The sequence below is a fragment of the Grampus griseus genome (genome assembly GCF_964374135.1).
Source record: "Grampus griseus genome assembly, chromosome: 18".
Classification (NCBI taxonomy): domain Eukaryota; kingdom Metazoa; phylum Chordata; class Mammalia; order Artiodactyla; family Delphinidae; genus Grampus; species Grampus griseus.
The window spans coordinates 11,977,085-11,989,429 of NC_139012.1; the positions used below are offsets into that span (position 1 = coordinate 11,977,085).

The 12,345-nt window shown below is 39.9% G+C and overlaps 1 protein-coding gene across 1 annotated transcript in view; it reads left to right on the forward strand.

Annotated features, from left to right (window-relative positions):
* The window catches only part of SLC15A1 (solute carrier family 15 member 1), a gene marked incomplete at both ends in the record, with an annotated part of 35,992 nt that overhangs the window by 13,557 nt on the left and 10,090 nt on the right, over positions 1–12,345 (forward strand). Inside the window, 9 exons of the mRNA XM_082675357.1 lie at positions 830–916; positions 1,458–1,547; positions 3,293–3,337; positions 3,492–3,524; positions 3,606–3,694; positions 4,223–4,304; positions 6,059–6,178; positions 7,233–7,376; positions 8,199–8,248. Of these exons, the coding sequence (XP_082531483.1) occupies positions 830–916; positions 1,458–1,547; positions 3,293–3,337; positions 3,492–3,524; positions 3,606–3,694; positions 4,223–4,304; positions 6,059–6,178; positions 7,233–7,376; positions 8,199–8,248 (740 nt within the window). The remainder of the gene's footprint in view (positions 1–829; positions 917–1,457; positions 1,548–3,292; positions 3,338–3,491; positions 3,525–3,605; positions 3,695–4,222; positions 4,305–6,058; positions 6,179–7,232; positions 7,377–8,198; positions 8,249–12,345) is intronic.

The following is a 12,345-nucleotide window of genomic DNA, read 5'->3' on the forward strand; positions in this document are numbered from 1 at the left end:
GACTGTAATACATTATAATAGGCCTTCACCATCCAGTATGGTAGCCACTAGCCATGTGTGGCTATCGAACACTTGAAATGTGGCAAGTGCAACTGGGGAACAGAATTTTAAATTGGATTTCACTTAAATTAATTTAAATTATGTAATTTCTTATACACGTATTTCTATGTAGTGGGTTCTCTTAAATTTCAAAACCAGTACTCAATTCAGTTATTGGACAGCTTTTAAATATGTTTGAAACAACTTAGGTGTGTAAGTCTAGTTTTTCAAGCATAAATTTTAGACAGTGTAAATACAGATCAAACATTTCTGGTAAAAATTTAGCATCCAAATTGAAATGTGGCGTAAGCGTGAAGTATACCCTAGATTTTGAAGACTTGGTATGAAAAGAGAATGTAAATTTTTTCACTAATTTTTTAACATTGAGTACATGTTAAGACCATACTTGGGGTTTGTTGGGTTAAATAAAATATATTTAAAATGAATTTCACCTGTTTCCCTTTTACTTGTTAACATGGCTACCAGAAAACTCAAATGGCAAATGTGTCATGTGTTGTATTTCTACTGAACGCTCCTCTCTAGAGAATCCGGAGAGTAAAGTAGTAAGTAACAGCGTGATTTCGTTTACCCCAGCTCAAACGCTCTCAGTTAGTGAGAGGTTTGAAATAAATGCATGTCATGCCTTTAGCATCATCATTATACTAACATCTACAATTTTATATTTTGCTTCTCTTGTAAGTCTTCCATTAAAGGGAGTTTCATTGAAATGTGTTGCACTGATAAAGGAATCAGTTCTGTTTTGAAATCTGATTGTTCTTCCTTCCTTCAGTTTGCCATCAAAAATAGGGTTAAGCATCGGAGTAAGAAATTTCCCAAGAGGGAGCATTGGCTGGACTGGGCTAACGAGAAATACGACGTAAGTGATAATTACAGCCTCAACGGCCCCAGTGATCGTAATGCGTATTATTAAATAGGCTACATGGACAGAATTATCAGTCGTATCTTCATAAACTTTATTAGCATTTTAAATAAGACTCTGTGTGAGAGTGCTTATTTATATTGAAAAGACCTTGAGAAACAATGGATATAATTTATCTGGAAACAATATTACCTCTTCATAGTTATTCATGTGGAATAATCTGCCGTTCGTTATATGTCATTATGACCACGTAACTTTAGTTTGAATATCGAAGGGTTAAGTGATGGTGGTGGGATTTACATTTAGTGAATTTACACTTAAATTTGAATAATTTACCTCCTAAAGATGTTTTCACTCTTATTTTCAACACCTTAGGAATTTGGGGTTTTCTAAAGAAACCTGTGATAGGGTTCTTGGAACAATTACTCACCTCCCAGCTTGTCTCTAGATGCAAATATGTCTACGCTGAAAATAGCATTGGCTGGGAGCTCTGGCACAGGTCATGTCTGATTTGTCCCCGCACTCACTCCAACTGCAGGAGCAGCTCATCTCTCAAATTAAGATGGTTACAAGAGTGATGTTCCTGTATATTCCTCTCCCCATGTTCTGGGCCTTGTTTGATCAGCAGGTAATATGAAACTGTGTTTCTGTACATCTTCATTAACAAAACATTCTTTGGGCATTACCGCATGGCAAGCTGTACCTACTTAGTATTTAGCTCCTGAAAATGTTCTCTTCCAGTTCCTTTTTTACATTTCATTTACTTGGTAACTGTTCGATCACCTAGGGTTTCTTTCTTTCTTTCCCCCCCCTTTTTTTTTTAATTATCTAGAGGGTTCTATCCACATTTCTGTGACAAAACAATGAAGAAAAGTAGGCGGGGTCGAGTAGAGGAGCCTTGGGAAAGACAAGTATCCAGGACTCCTGCCAGCCAAATTGAGAATTCAGAGCTTTTCTCCTGATACAGCATGTAAAAGCTGTACTGTACTGTCTTTTATGGGATACACAGAATATTTAGACTGAGAGGGACTTGATATCTTCCACGCTGAAACGGGATTCTTGGGCTAGAAGCACCATCCAGAAATGTGAAATGCCTGCCAAAGTCATTCTAATCAGAGCAGGAGCTGGAACACATCATTGACTTGTCACCCTGCTCTTTCTCCCACAGCTGGAAGATGCGTGCCTAGGAATTTTTCTAAATAGGGTTAGAAAACCCAATGCATGACGCTCAGTAGCCAAAGTGATAAGCTATCCTTTCTTTTAGAAACCGGGGTTTAAGAAGAAATTTACACACGTGTATGGTTTTATTGTACAGGAGGGATTATTAAAAGGGTAAACCATCTCTTGGAAAAAACTGAGAATAGACATTAATCTCCTTATTTGTAAGTATGAAATTTAGACCAACATCTTAAGAACAAGTTTTGCATGTTGGGCGGGAACTGGTTATTAGAATCAGGCTTGCACTAGAAATGCACTGAGCACCTTTTATCTGTGTGACTTGGCGTAATCCCTTAACCCTTCTGAAAGGGTAATAACCCAGGGCAAGGCTGTGAGGATCAAAAGAGAGAATGTATAGTAAGTAATCAGTGACTGGCTTGTATTAAGAACTCAGCCGGTGGCATATTTCCTGACTTTCGATGATGTTCTCCTAGTAGAGATGATAGATTATGTTCAAAAATTCACATATCCAGTTCTCCATGGAATATATAACATATACTTGTACAGTCCTGCATCATCTTTTACTACAAAACAGGTTGAATATAAGTAGGCTGCCCAGGTTTAAATCCATCACTCTCTTGATGGAATTACATTTTAGGACAACCTAGGCTGTCAACGATAGGCTTTTTTTTTTTTTTTTTCCACATTTGCATTATATCACCATTTTACTTCTTAAAATTTACTTTAATGACAATGATACTCCCTTCTTGTTTTTTGTTTGTTTGTTTTTGTGTTTTAACATAACAGTAGGCTCTTAACAGTAATAATGTTCCTGAAACTGTGATCCCAGTGAACATAAAATAGCCTCAGGGTGTGAAGATGCTTTCACCTTGCAGGTGATGTCAACTTCCCAGCAAACCTCAGAAATGCATTTCTGTCTCTATGAAGGAGAGCTTATCTCAAAGTAGTACTTTGTAGGCTCTCTGTGAGTGGTTGGAGTACTATTTGTTGTTAACTGAACAGCAGAAATGCAAGTTGTTTCTTCTTACCTACAATCACAGTGGAACTGGGAGAGGAGCCTGATACTGAAAAACATCTTTAAACCCCATAGCAATTCAGACCTCATTCCTGATTTGGAAAAGACTCCACACTGGCTTATAAAACGCTTAAAACCCACATTCCCAGATGACGCAGTAAACTTAACTTGTTTTTAAGGGCTCCAGGTGGACGCTGCAGGCAACAACTATGAATGGGAAAATTGTAAGTCTGGGACCTGGAGCTATTTTACGGCCCCTGGTCCCTATTCCTTTGCTTTAGCCCCTTTGCCCCCTTTTTGCTTCTCTCTCATAACATTCCAACCCCCCAACTGATCCTCTGTGCGAACTTATCAATGAGATTTTCCCCCTCTTTTTAGGGAATTATTGAAATTCAGCCAGATCAGATGCAGGTGAGAGAAAATATTTAAGTCGCTTCCAGAGCTCAGAGCCACCGCTGAGGCAGTAACAGCTCCTCTCCACTTCCTCTGCAGACCGTGAACGCCATCCTGATCGTTATCCTGGTTCCCATCATGGATGCTGTGGTGTATCCTCTGATCGCAAAATGTGGCTTCAATTTCACGTAGGTGACCCTCGGGTTGGGGTTCGGACTCCATGTGTCCGAACTCCCTCAGCTTTGCAAATGGGCTTTGCAAATGGGCTGCACTCCCTCAGCTCCCAGAGCCTCAGCAGAAAGAATGTCTGGCTCCTCTCCCATGACGCCACCTACGTGAGGGAGTTTTCAAAGAAATATTTTCGAATCAGATGTCTATGTGCTGACGTTTCTGAAAATTTGCCCTTAAAATAAAAGTGCTATTAATGGCACCCTGAAAAAGCCTCTCATTAAGGCTCCCTTGTATGTGTAGATGATAGAAATAGTAACTGTGGTCCAAAGTAGTTTCTAGAATTTAAATGAGAAGCTGTAACATTTATCCTCCTTAGTCCTGGTCATGAATAAGAGACAGAGAGACGCTTGGAATCCACGTGTTTTGGAGGGGAGTTGGTTTTGTCTGGGGGAGGCGGGCGGGAGAGGAGCGCTTCCCTTGTGGGTTTACCGTCAGCTTGCTCACCTGCGGCTGGCTGAGAGCCACCCTTCTGCTTGTCCCGCCAGCTCCTTGAAGAAGATGACGGTTGGGATGTTCCTGGCTTCCATGGCTTTTGTGGCAGCTGCAATTGTGCAGGTGGAAATCGAGGTGAGCTGCTTTCTGATTCTCCAGTGGCCTTTCTTGGTGGGTCTGGTGGAGCGTCCTTCTCCAGGACTGAGAGGATGAGGGAGGCCAGGGATTTGCTGATAAACTAAGTCCTGGGGCTGTGGACGATGCGCTGCAGGGCAAAACAGTCCCTTTCAGTCAGCGCGCCCTGTGGGTTCTTGTCATTGCAAAGGACGCAGCCAGGAATAGGGCCAAAAAGGTGCACTCAATTAGGAGAAAACTTAGATGGCAGTTACACAGGGGCTTCCGTTTATAATACAGTTTTTATAAGGGGAGGGAAGTTTGTGGAACTTGTTCTTTTGCTATTTAAACTCCTAGGAGATCTGGTTAAAAGAGGTTCGGCACTCACAAAGTCCTTCAAAAATATGTAAATTGTAATGGGAAATTGTTCATGGGAAGATGCCTTTTGTATCCTAACATTCCTGATGATGGTTAGTTCCCAAGCTAATCCACACGTCTGTTGGACTCAAAATGGGACTGAACTAGATTCCTAATGCTGTTCGTCTGAGAGCAGCTCTCAGAAACAGGGTGTTAGGTAGTATGTAAGATGAGAGGTAAAATCTCTCTCTCCCCCCTCCCCTCCCCTCCTTTTCCCACACCTGCACCCCCATGTCTCTCTTTTTCTCTGTCTCTTTCTCTGTTTCTGTCTCTGTCCCTCTCCCTCCCTCCCTCCCTTCTCTCTCTTTAAATTTTTAAGCGTGGTAACATACGTATAACATAAAATTTGCCGTCTTAACCATTTCTACGTGTACAGCTTGGTAGCACTAGGTACATCCGTATTGTTGTGACCTCAATCCCTAGAACACTTCTCATCTTGCAGAACTGAAACCTTGTACCCATTAAACAACTCCTCATTCTACGTCCCCCCAGGCCCCCAGCCATGACCATTCTATTTCGTCTCGTTGAATTTGACTGTTCTCTGTACCTCATATAAGGGGAGTCATGCAGTATTTGTCCTTTTGTGTCTGACTTATTTCACTGAGCACGGTGTCATCAAGTTTCATCCATGTTGTAGCACATGTCAGAATTTCCTTCCTTTTTCAGGCAGAATAATAGTCTTTCATACGGATATAGCACATTTTGTTGATCCATTTATCTGTGGATGGACATTTGGGTCATTCCACCTGTTGGCTGTGGTCAGTAATGCTGCCTTGAGCTTGGGTGTGCTCACTTTCTCTTGGACATCACTAGCTTTATGCTAGTGGGAAATGAATTGTGGGGCTAAAATAGACGTGGATTACTTCAGTGACACTGGGATTTGAGAGAAAAGGCAGAAACCCTGAGCAGGGTGAGAGGCAGGGGGCTCCCAAGCATTGGGAGGGGATATTCAGAGCACTATGTCCAGGGCTGAGGTCTGAGCTTCTAGAGTTACGAGGGAGAGCAGACCTCAGGCGCTACAACAAGATCAACCTTCATTTAGGCGACGGTTACTCTGACCCCTCAGGTATCAGGCTTCATACATCAGGCATCCTTTGACCAGGTCTGACCTGGAGGTGGCTAGGTAGGACCGAGAGCAGCCTCTTGCTGACTGCTTCCATGTTCTGTCCGAGCATCACTTTCTGTGGGCGCCATGAAGTGCAGGATTGGAGGCCTCCTGGGCTTCGTGGTGGGTACGTTGTGTGCCTCAGCCAGTCCACCTTCCTCGGCCAGGGGGAAAGTGACTCCGGTGCCACGGTTAGGGTCATCTTCGGTATGCACTGAAGACCTCACTGCCAATTCTCTTTTATTTTGCTCAGAAAACTCTTCCCGTCTTCCCCAAAGGAAATGAAGTCCAAATTAAAGTATTGAATATAGGAAATGATAGCATGAATATATCCTTTCCTGGAAAGACAGAGACACTTAACCCGATGCATCAAGTAAGTAGAAGGAAATGCAACTTTCTTTTTCCTCTTCTGACCTGAGTTATCACAATAGGATTTGGAGAAGCCGATCTTCTTGGTTCTTGTGTAAATCCAAAGATGAGCCCAGAAGTGAAATGTCTTCATCTCTGATCTCATTTTGGCTTCACTCTGGACCAGTGTGCTCTTTAATGTGTCTGTGAATCACCTGGGGAGCTTGTTAAAATGCAGATTTGTGACCAGTGGGTCTGAAATGCTGCATTTTTACAAGCTGTCGGGTGACACTGCTGCTGCCGGTACGTGGAACCACACTTTAAATAGCAAGGTTCTAGGTCAGCGGTTCTCCACCGGAGCTATCAAAACAGCCCCCACAGGGAACACTTGGAAATCTCTAGAAACATTTCTAATGGTCACAACTGGGAGTGTGCTTTTGGCGTCTCCTATGTAGAAGCCAGAGATGCTGACATGCAGCCCCCTCAACAAAGAATTATCTGCCCCAAATGCCAACAGTGCTGAGACTGGAAAACCCTACTGTGTATGGTTGGTCATTGGTCTCGATGAGAGCTTCTCAACCTTAAGTCTGGAGAGCTTTGGCAATTCTGACGCCTGCAGCCCAACTCCAGAAATTTTGATTTAACTGGTCACATTCCCGGTCAGCCACCACTGAGAACCACTCCCTTAGATCTTGCCGAACTAATAATCGTGAAGGAGGAAAGAATGTTTGACTCCCGATGCTTGGGAAAGCCCAGTATTGATTTTCACCCAGGTTGTTGCTTTTCCTCAATGCTGTTCTTTGCCCAATGGTAGAAATAATTTCCATAGCATTTATCTTCCTAAAATGAAAGTAAAATGCTGGATGAAAATCATAATTCTTGTGGTAATGCTAAACAACTTCAGGATAGAGTCCACAGGGGTGGGCTAGGGCGGGGGCTGAGACAAACCAATGCCAGCCCCCATCAAGGCATTTTTGGATGTGTATGAACATGACCTGGGAATGCCAATAATATGCATGACAGTGTTAGTGCAGAATAAGGCTCTGGTATTAACTGTGATTCCTTTCCCCCCATTATAGACAAGTGATTTTATGACTTTCAGTGCAGACAAACTGACAAGTATAAACATTTCTTCTACTGGATCACCACCCACTCCAGTAAAAGACTTTGAGCAGGGCCATCGCCATATCCTTCTAGTCTGGGCCCCAAACAAATACCAAGTGGTAAGTAGCTGGACACCTGCAGCTGACTCTTGACTGTGCTATTGGAGACTGTGCTATTGGCCTTTTAGTGGTGTGACTTTTTTTCCTCCCCATGTAGTATTATATTAGATAATCCTCAATTCTTCCTTTTTCAAGGACACAGTCATTTGACTTCCAGTAAAGGTTTGACTGGTGGATGGGAAGGGTTAATAGTAATTTTACAAATTTTAAAAAGACCTTCTGGGCATGGTATGGTATATGTGCACACAGGTCACACAGAGTACCTGTGTGGATTCTCAGAGACTTTTTGAGATAAAGTTTCAAAGATATCTTTAATGGCATTCATTTAAAAAATTTGCACTGAGTAATTGGGAAATTAGAGCCGTCTCTAAAAAAAGAGTGAATACATCAGGTAAAAGCAATAGAAATGCATAAAAATGATTTCATAACAAAATATAGGCATCTGGATATTCCATTCAGCATATAAAGAAGCTATGAAGGTGTAGTTGACCTAATGAAGGAGTTGTGCGTATTCTGTAAGGTGAATTTAAGTGAGCTTGTACAGAACTGCGATATGGAGTTAAGACTTCTTGGTAATGTGTTTAATTAGGGAACTGTTGAGTGGCTTGCCCTAAATTCTTGGAGAGCAGTGTTCTGTGGAACCACTAGAAAGCAAGCATGAAAAGTTGTAGAGGCTCATCTTAACTTCAGGTGAACCAGGGCTGAAGAATGGAGCCCAGCAAATGTAGTCATGGTGCCCTTAGCTCCTAAGATAAATGCCAACATCACTCTCCTTCTGAACTTATTCTGATGAGTTAGATTTGAAAATGTTTTCTTTCTCAGGTAAAGGATGGCCTTAACCAGAAGCCAGAAAATGGAAAAAATGGAATCAGGTATGTGTATTTCTTTAAAACTTAAGTTATATCAGCTTCTTACATAACTAATGTATACCCACAGTAAAATTCAAATATAACAAGGATATAAAATGAGAGTATGTGGTTTACCCCAAGAATGTAAGGCTGGTTCAATGTTTTTTTAAAAAATTAATTTATTTATTTATTAAATTTATTTATTTTTGGCTGCACTGGGTCTTTGTTGCTGCGCGTGGGCTTTCTCTAGTTGCGGCGAGCGGGGGCTACTCTACGTTGCGGTGCGTGGGCTTCTCATTGCGGTGGCTTCTCTTGTTGCGGAGCACAGGCTCTAGGCATGCGGGCTTCAGTAGTTGTGGCACGTGGGCTCAGTAGTTGTGGCTCACGGGCTCTAGAGCGCAGGCTCAGTAGTTGTGGCTTACGGGCTTAGTTGCTCCGCGGCACGTGGGATCTTCCCGGACCAGGGCTCAAACCTGTGTCCCCTGCATTGGCAGGCGGATTCTTAACCATTGCGCCACCAAGGAAGCCCTGGTTCAATGTTTTCTAAATCATAAATAAAATCCATCATCTTAATAAACTAAAGAGGAAAAGCCACATCATCATATCAATTGATGCAGAAAAAGCATTTGATGAAATTCAGCATCCATTCATTTAACAACTCTCAGCAAACTAGGAACTGAAGGGAACTTCCTTACTCTGAAAATGTACATCTAAAAAAATCCAAGCTAACATTGTACTTAAAGGCAAAAGTCTAAATGCTCTCCCCCTAAGATCAGGAACCAGGTTAGATTGTCCACTCCACTCCTATTCACAATCCTTCTGGATGCTAGTGCCATGAGGCAAGAAAAATAAGTAAAAGCATCTAGATTGGAAAGGAAGAAATAAAACTATCCCAACTCACAGAAGACAGGATTGCATCAACAAGTCCCAAGGACTCTACAGAAAAAGCCCATAGAATCAGTAAGTGAGTCTAGAAAGGTTACAGGATACAAGGCCAACAACAAAACGAACATATTTCTATATACTAGCAATAAATGATTGGAAACTGAAATTTTTAAACTATACCTTTTACCATAGCTCAAAAAAAAGTGATGAAATACTAATTATAAATCTTATAAGACATATACAGGATTTGAGAGCTGAAACTACAAAAGGCTGATGAGAAATCAATGAAGACCTAAATAAATGGAGAGATATGTTGGTTTCATTGATTAGAAAACTTAATATAGAAAAGATGTCAATCCTCCCCAAATTGATCTATAGGTTTAGTGCATTTCCTATCTCAATCGTAGCATTGGTTTTTTGGTTTATGATTTTTCCAGTTTTATTGAGGTATAATTGACAAAATCATATATATTTAAAGTATACAACGTGATGATTTGATACATGTATACACTGTAAAATATTTACCACAATCAAGTTAATTAACATATTCATCACCTCAAAGTTACCCTTTTTATATTATGAGAATTTTAAGATCCAATCTCTTAGCAAATTTCAAGTATACAATATAGTATTAATTAGTCACCATGCTGTACTTTATTTAGATCCTTAGAACTTATTCATCTTAAAACTGAAAGTCTCCCCTCACCATCCCTCCTTCCTTGGCAACTACCACTCTATTCTCTGTTTCTATGGATTCAACTTTTTCTTTTTCGGTTCCCCATATAAGTGACACCATACAGTATTTGTCTTTCTCTATCTAGCAGATTTCACTTAGCATAATTGGTCAGTGTAATGATCCAGAAATAGACCCACCCAAGTACAGTCAACTGACTTTTGACAAAAGTACAAAGACAATTCAATGGGCTAATAAGTTTATTCTTTTAAAAAAATGGTGTTGAAACATTTGGACACTCATATGTAAAAAGTGAATTTGTCCTAAACTTCACATTTTATACAAAATTATATAACAAATCTTATACATCATGTAGGAAAATTAACTCAAAATTGATTACAGACCTACATGTAAAATGTACTATTAAATTTTTATAGGGAAACAAAATCTTTGTGACTTGAGTTCTTAGATATGACACCAAAAGCATAATCCATAAAAGAAAAAAAATAAATTTTCTCAAAACTAAAAACATCTGTTCTATAAATCTCACTGTTAGGAGAATGAAAAGGTAAGCTACAAGCAGGGAGAAAATATTTACAAATCACATACATATCTGACAAAGAATTTGTACCCAGAATATATAAAGTACTCTCAAAACTCAATAATAAAATAATCCAGTTAAAAAATAGAGCAGAAGATTTTAACAGACATTTCACCAAAGAAGATACACAAGTAAGCACATGAAAAAATGTTCAACATCATTGGTTATTGAGGAAATATAAATTAAAAGCACAGTGAGTTTTCATGACACACCTATTGGCTGGCTATAATTTTTTAAGCTGACAATATCAAGTGCTGGTGAGGATACAGAGCAACTAGACCTCCCAATGCATTGATAATGGAAGTGCAAAATGGTACAGCCATTCTGAAAAACGGTTTGGCAATTTCTTGTCAAATTAAATAGATACTTACCATGTGAGCCAGCCATTTCACTCCTAGATATTTATCCTAGAGAAATGCAAGTTTATGCTCACATAAAACCTATACTCAAATGTTTATAGAAGCTCTGTTTATAATCACCAAAGATTGGAAGTCACCCAAATATCCTTCAGTGGGTGATGGATAAACAGACATCAGATTTTATTGCATCCATACAATGGAATATTACTCAAGAAAAAAAAGGAACGAACTACTGATTCATGCAACAATATAAAAGAAATTCAAGTGCATTATGCCATCAAAGAAGCCAATCTCAAAAAGTTATACATACTATATAATTCCATTTATATGACATTCTGGAAGTGGCAAAAAACCCCCTAAGAATGAAGAACAGATTAGTGGTTGACATGGGTAGGAGTGGAGGAAAGGTTTAACTACGCGGTAGCATGAGGGAGATTTGGGGGCAATGGAACTGGTCTGTATCCTGATTGTGATGATGTTTATATAAATCTAGACATGTGTTAAAACTCATAGAACTATATAGCAAAAAAGCCAGTTTACTATAAATACACTTTTTTAATAAGAATAAATTGGGGAAAAATGAGAGTAGGTCTCCTATTTGCCTTAACCCTTACTGCAATTCCCATTTCTTTGTGGCTACAACCGAATTTCTGATTTTAGCTTTTACTAGCTACCACTAGAACACATTAATAGAGAAATAAGTATATTATTACGGTGGTATCTACTAATTTAATGATATAAAGAAATTAAGGTACTCTTCATCTCTCTTTACTGCCCATGTTTCACATTGTTAATACTTAACATTTATTTTTCCGTGTATTTCATGTGCTAGGTGGAGTCTAAAAAATAGATCAATACACAGGATTTACAATTTGACTGTATAAATATTAGTTGTAGTGTAATAAGAGTGATCAGTCTGAAAAAGAAGAGAATGTAACTTTATAAACTTGAAAATGTATCCTCAAAGGGAAGTGTTCTGAATGTCAAGATTCATTGACATTCCATGAATTGTTCGGTGGTACTGCATCTTGATTGCCTTAATTTAACCAAGGCTTTCTTGCCTAGCTTTTGTTTTTTCCTGTAACTTACTTGACCTCTCATTGACAAAAGCATAAGTCTTTATCCCCAAGGTGAGCGGATCCAGGGCTCCATGTCTCTGGAAACCTTCAGCATGCTCTTTGATCTCACTGGAACCTTTGCTCTGTAACCTTGTGATGCCACTATCCTCATAGAATTTTCATCGTATGCCCAGGTTTCTGCCTTTCTTTCTTGGATCTCGTGTCATCTTTCTGGGACACCTTTCTTGTTTTGCTGTGGGATATGCTCAGTTATCTTGTCAAGAGAAGCTGTGAGGTAAATTGCAAGCCCTTGCGTGCCTGAAAATGCCTTTTTCTATTCGTACACTTCATCATAAGGTTGGATGCTATTTTCTCCCAGAACCTTGGAGGGTTTTTTTCTACTGGCATCTAGTACCTATTTGTGCAGACAAAAAAAAAAAAACCAACAAAAAGCGTCTGCCAGTCTTTGTAGTTGATTTCATTTTCTTCTCCCCACGCTTTTATTATCTCCTTTCTCCTTGGTGTTCTCACAGTTCTCTGCAGTG